This window comes from Xenopus laevis, chromosome 4L (genome assembly GCF_017654675.1).
Source record: "Xenopus laevis strain J_2021 chromosome 4L, Xenopus_laevis_v10.1, whole genome shotgun sequence".
NCBI lineage: Eukaryota > Metazoa > Chordata > Amphibia > Anura > Pipidae > Xenopus > Xenopus laevis.
The window spans coordinates 154,517,794-154,524,417 of NC_054377.1; the positions used below are offsets into that span (position 1 = coordinate 154,517,794).

At 47.7% G+C, this 6,624-nt stretch overlaps 1 protein-coding gene across 2 annotated transcripts in view; it reads left to right on the forward strand.

Moving 5' to 3' along the window:
• pparg.L (peroxisome proliferator activated receptor gamma L homeolog) overlaps positions 1 to 6,188 on the forward strand; it is a 36,216-nt gene extending 30,028 nt beyond the window's left edge. Inside the window, 1 exon segment of one of the 2 annotated variants that reach the window (NM_001087843.1) lies at positions 5,730 to 6,185. In NM_001087843.1, coding sequence (NP_001081312.1) covers positions 5,730 to 5,977 — 248 coding nt within the window. In that variant the 3' untranslated portion in view covers positions 5,978 to 6,185. 2 annotated transcript variants of the gene reach the window in all.
• The last annotated feature ends 436 nt before the right edge of the window (positions 6,189 to 6,624 follow it).

Consider the following 6,624-nt stretch of genomic DNA (forward strand, 5'->3'; position numbering starts at 1 on the left):
ACAGTGAGTGTGTAAGTTGTACAGTGAGTGTGTAAGTTGTACAGTGAGTGTGTAAGTTGTACAGTGAGTGTCTAAGTTGTACAGTGAGTGTGTTAGTTGCACAATGACTGTTGGTTGTTTAGTGAGTGTGTAAGTTGTACAGTGAGTGTGTAAGTTGTACAGTGAGTGTGTTAGTTGCACAATGACTGTTGGTTATTTAGTGAGTGTGTAAGTTGTACAGTGAGTGTGTAAGTTGTACAGTGAGTGTGTTAGTTGCACAATGACTGTTGGTTGTTTAGTGAGTGTGTAAGTTGTACAGTGAGTGTGTAAGTTGTACAGTGAGTGTGTAAGTTGTACAGTGAGTGTGTAAGTTGTACAGTGAGTGTGTTAGTTGCACAATGACTGTTGGTTGTTTAGTGAGTGTGTAAGTTGTTTAGTGAGTGTGTAAGTTGTACAGTGAGTGTAAGTTGTACAGTGAGTGTGTAAGTTGTACAGTGAGTGTGTAAGTTGTACAGTGAGTGTAAGTTGTACAGTGAGTGTGTAAGTTGTACAGTGAGTGTGTAAGTTGTACAGGGAGTGTGTAAGTTGTACAGTAAGTGTGTGTTGTACAATGTGAGTGTGTGTTACATGGTGAGTGTGATAGTTGTACAGTGAGTGTAAGTTGTACTGTGAGTGTGTAAGTTGTACAGTGAGTGTGTAAGTTGTACAGTGAGTGTGTAAGTTGTACAGTGAGTGTGTAAGTTGTACAGTGAGTGTGTAAGTTGTACAGTGAGTGTGTTAGTTGCACAATGACTGTTGGTTGTTTAGTGAGTGTGTAAGTTGTACAGTGAGTGTGTAAGTTGTACAGTGAGTGTGTTAGTTGCACAATGACTGTTGGTTGTTTAGTGAGTGTGTAAGTTGTACAGTGAGTGTGTAAGTTGTACAGTGAGTGTGTAAGTTGTACAGTGAGTGTGTTAGTTGCACAATAACTGTTGGTTGTTTAGTGAGTGTGTAAGTTGTACAGTGAGTGTGTAAGTTGTACAGTGAGTGTGTTAGTTGCACAATGACTGTTGGTTGTTTAGTGAGTGTGTAAGTTGTACAGTGAGTGTGTAAGTTGTACAGTGAGTGTGTAAGTTGTACAGTGAGTGTGTAAGTTGTACAGTGAGTGTGTAAGTTGTACAGTGAGTGTGTTAGTTGCACAATGACTGTTGGTTGTTTAGTGAGTGTGTAAGTTGTACAGTGAGTGTGTAAGTTGTACAGTAAGTGTGTGTTGTACAATGTGAGTGTGTGTTACATGGTGAGTGGTGATAGTTGTACAGTGAGTGTAAGTTGTACTGTGAGTGTGTTGGTTGTTTAGTGGAGTGTGTAAGTTTAAGGTGAGTGTGTTAGTGAGTGTGTTAGTGAGTGTGTTAGTGAGTGTGTTAGTGAGTGTGTTAGTGAGTGTGTTAGTGAGTGTGTTAGTGAGTGTGTTAGAGAGCAGTGCCAGGGGAATGTGTCAGAACATGAGAGTTTGTAGTTAAACAGTAAGTAAGTCAGTAAAGTTCAGATAAAGGGGAAGTCACCCGGGGACAAGGGCAGGTTTATGGGGGGGGGGGTAAAAGTGGAAGAAGCTCCGACCTGAAAACTTAACTTGGGCCCAGACCTTCTCTCCCCTAATATTAAAGTGTCGGTAACAGTTCTTTCTACTGATTGGCTCCAGTTATTCTTGTCCAACACTGAGTCACTGCACTAACCCCGCCCACCCTGCTGCTCACAGAGGATCATGGGAAAGTGCTGAGCCCACACTCACTGTAATTGTACCCACAATGCAATATTGTAGCTGAGACCCCCAGACACAACTGTGTGTAATGTGCCCGTGTGGTGCCAGTCAGAGCAGGGGTTACTGGGAGTAATGGGTTAATTGCCGGCCCCCTCGTGTCCCAATAGAGAGGGGGGGGTGAGAATAGACACAAGTACAAGTTGCACCCACTTTAGTCAATAATTAACGACTCACGTTGATTTATGTTGTGGGCCCTTTAAGGGGAACGTTTACAGTCAAATGGAATTTTATATTTTAGTGAATGATTTTTTTATGGCCAAACAACTGTTTTTTCTCTTTCTGTAGAGACCCCCCCCATCTCTATTCTGCCTGGTTGCTACAGATAAAATGCCCTAGCAACCAATTCACCCCAGAGAGAGAGAGAGAACAGAGCGTTGCGAACGTCTCACACATTTAATATCACAACATAAAAAATAAAGACCAACTGCAAATTGTCTTTCAATCCCATTGGCTGCAGCGCATTACAAATTCATATTAAAGTCAACTTTGATTGAACACTCACTCTCCCCTGAGTGCACACTCATCTCCTGCACTGGCCACAGTAGCCCATGGCATTGTGGGACAGAAGTGGGAACATCACGGGGCCCCATAGGAGACAGGACTAAGCTTTGGGGCTGCGGGAGATTATGGGGGGGTCGTATATTTCCGGCAGAACCAGGAGACTGATCGGGGGCAGTTGGTTATCGCCAGTTGGACTTTCCGGGCCATTAAGTGACAGTTATGAGAAGTTCCAGTTGCTCCGCCCCTTTGTTTTTTTTACTTGTCCTTGGACATTTCTGCAGTTATTAAACCAACTGAGGGGGGTTTGTAGTAGAATGAGGGGCACCCCCCCTGTCCCATTATATCCCAGTATAGAGCTGCTGGGGGGGCAGGGAATAGAGTCACAGACCTCAGACCCCTCTATGTGGGGGGGGGGGATTCCTGGGGTCACTGTGTTTCTGTGTCACAAAGAGGAAATCAACAAATAACGGAAATAGACGATTTTATTCATTTGTTTGTTTTTGTGGCGTTTTTGTAGAACGGAAAGTGTTTAAATTTGGCTTCCTCTGTCCTTATTAGTGATATCCAGTCATGTGACCCTGAGTCACCCCCGGCCCTGCCTGTACCTTCCCTCATACTCTTCCTCGCTCACACAGCTTGCACTCTTCCCTCATACTCTTCCTCGCTCACACAGCTTGCACTCTTCCCTCATACTCTTCCTCGCTCACACAGCTTGCACTCTTCCCTCATACTATTCCTCGCTCACACAGCTTGCACTCTTCCCTCATACTATTCCTCGCTCACACAGCTTGCACTCTTCCCTCATACTCTTCCTCACTCACACAGCTTGCACTCTTCCCTCATACTCTTCCTCGCTCACACAGCTTGCACTCTTCCCTCATACTATTCCTCGCTCACACAGCTTGCACTCTTCCCTCATACTCTTCCTCACTCACACAGCTTGCACTCTTCCCTCATACTCTTCCTCGCTCACACAGCTTGCACTCTTCCCTCATACTATTCCTCGCTCACACAGCTTGCACTCTTCCCTCATACTATTCCTCACTCACACAGCTTGCACTCTTCCCTCATACTCTTCCTCGCTCACACAGCTTGCACTCTTCCCTCATACTATTCCTCGCTCACACAGCTTGCACTCTTCCCTCATACTCTTCCTCACTCACACAGCTTGCACTCTTCCCTCATACTCTTCCTCGCTCACACAGCTTGCACTCTTCCCTCATACTCTTCCTCGCTCACACAGCTTGCACTCTTCCCTCATACTCTTCCTCACTCACACAGCTTGCACTCTTCCCTCATACTCTTCCTCGCTCACACAGCTTGCACTCTTCCCTCATACTATTCCTCGCTCACACAGCTTGCACTCTTCACTCATACTGTTCCTCGCTCACACAGCTTGCACTCTTCCCTCATACTCTTCCTCGCTCACACAGCTTGCACTCTTCCCTCATACTCTTCCTCGCTCACACAGCTTGCACTCTTCCCTCATACTATTCCTCGCTCACACAGCTTGCACTCTTCCCTCATACTATTCCTCGCTCACACAGCTTGCACTCTTCCCTCATACTATTCCTCGCTCACACAGCTTGCACTCTTCCCTCATACTCTTCCTCACTCACACAGCTTGCACTCTTCCCTCATACTCTTCCTCGCTCACACAGCTTGCACTCTTCCCTCATACTATTCCTCGCTCACACAGCTTGCACTCTTCCCTCATACTCTTCCTCACTCACACAGCTTGCACTCTTCCCTCATACTATTCCTCACTCACACAGCTTGCACTCTTCCCTCATACTCTTCCTCGCTCACACAGCTTGCACTCTTCCCTCATACTATTCCTCGCTCACACAGCTTGCACTCTTCCCTCATACTCTTCCTCACTCACACAGCTTGCACTCTTCCCTCATACTCTTCCTCACTCACACAGCTTGCACTCTTCCCTCATACTCTTCCTCGCTCACACAGCTTGCACTCTTCCCTCATACTCTTCCTCGCTCACACAGCTTGCACTCTTCCCTCATACTCTTCCTCGCTCACACAGCTTGCACTCTTCCCTCATACTATTCCTCGCTCACACAGCTTGCACTCTTCCCTCATACTGTTCCTCGCTCACACAGCTTGCACTCTTCCCTCATACTCTTCCTCGCTCACACAGCTTGCACTCTTCCCTCATACTCTTTCCTCGCTCACACAGCTTGCACTCTTCCCTCATACTCTTCCTCGCTCACACAGCTTGCACTCTTCCCTCATACTATTCCTCGCTCACACAGTTTGCACTCTTCCCTCATACTATTCCTCGCTCACACAGCTTGCACTCTTCTCTCATACTCTTCCTCGCTCACACAGCTTGCACTCTTCTCTCATACTATTCCTCGCTCACACAGCTTGCACTCTTCCCTCATACTGTTCCTCGCTCACACAGCTTGCACTCTTCCCTCATACTATTTCTCGCTCACACAGCTTGCACTCTTCCCTCATACTATTCTCGCTCACACAGCTTGCACTCTTACCGCTCATACTCTTCCTCGCATCACACAAGCTTGCACTCCTTCCTCATACTGGTTCCCTCGCTCACCCACAGCTTGCACTCTCCCCTCATACTGCTTACCTCGCTCAACAGCTTGCACGTCTCTCCCTCATACTCCTTCCTCGGCGTCACACAGCTTGCACTCTTCCCTCATACTATTCCTCGCTCACACACAGCTTGCACTCTTCCCTCAATACCTGTTTCCTCGCTCACCGACAGCTTGCACTCTTCTCTCATACTCTTCCTCGCTCACACAGCTTGCACTCTTCCCTCCTCAATCCCCCACACAGCTTTGCACTCTTCCCTCCATCCGCTCACACACTTGCACTCTTCTCCTCATACTCTTCCTCGGCTCACACAGGCTTGCCACTCTTCCCTCATACTAATTCCTCGCTCACACACCTTGCACTCTTCCCTCAATACTATTCCTCGCTCCACACAGCTTGCACTCTTCCTCATACTATTCCTCGGCTCACAAGCTTGCACTCTTCCCTCATACTATTCCTCGCTCACACAGCTTGCACTCTTCCCTCATACTATTCCTCGCTCACACAGCTTGCACTCTTCCCTCATACTGTTCCTCGCTCACACAGCTTGCACTCTTCTCTCATACTGTTCCTCGCTCACACAGCTTGCACTCTTCCCTCATACTGTTCCTCGCTCACACAGCTTGCACTCTTCCCTCATACTGTTCCTCGCTCACACAGCTTGCACTCTTCCAGCCCCATTGTATGAATCTAAAAGCACTCACATGAGTATTTACTCACACTCCCCTATACTCACATGAGTATATACTCTCACACCCCTGCACTCACACTCACAGGAGTATGCACTCACACTCCCCTACACTATACTATAAACTGTATATACTGACAGAGTTGAATGGATTGGGGGCGAGTGACTAACACCCCGTTATTGTTTCAGACCGGCCGGGGCTGCTGAACGTGAAACCCATAGAAGACATTCAGGACAGTCTGTTACAGGCGCTGGAGCTGCAGCTGAAGCTCAATCATCCAGACTCCGCCCAGCTCTTCGCTAAACTGCTGCAGAAGATGACGGACCTGCGGCAGGTGGTGACTGAGCACGTGCAGTTACTGCAGCTCATTAAGAAGACGGAGGCCGACATGTGCCTGCACCCCCTCTTACAGGAGATCTACAAAGACTTGTACTGAGCCCCCCATTATCCACAGACACACTCACCCCCATTTGCACTATTTCTACGTGGGACCCAACAAAGAAACTGCAGCCCCCCCCATTGTGCCTCATCGGCAGCTCAGGATTTTGACTCTCACAGACTTGATCCGCCTCCCGGGGGGGCCACAATACTCAAATGTTCCACTTTCTACAAATAATTGTCCCCCAATTAAATGTCTTGTTATTAAACCCTCGTTTTTATTTCCTTACAGTCACCGTCTGTCCCACCTCAACTGCTACTTATCTACCCCCCCAATATTGGGAGTCTCCCCCCCATCTCTCAGGTGATCACTCAACTCTGCATGTGGGGGGCACACCCAGAACCCCCCCCACCATATTATTGTAAGTTACCAGCTCTGTGTCTGTCTATAGAAACATTGGGGTGTCACCCTGCTATAGTTCCAGGGGTACCCAGGGTACAAATAAGCACTCACCCCAAATCTCCCCCTAACTGACCTTCAGACTGGGCCCCCTTAGCTCATAACAAGGTTACAGATATATAGAAACATTGGGGTAACAGTCACCCTGCTATAGTTCCAGGGGTACCCAGGGTACAAATAAACACTCACCCCAAATCTCCCCCTAACTGACCTTCAGGCTGGGCCCCCTTAGCTCATAACAAGGT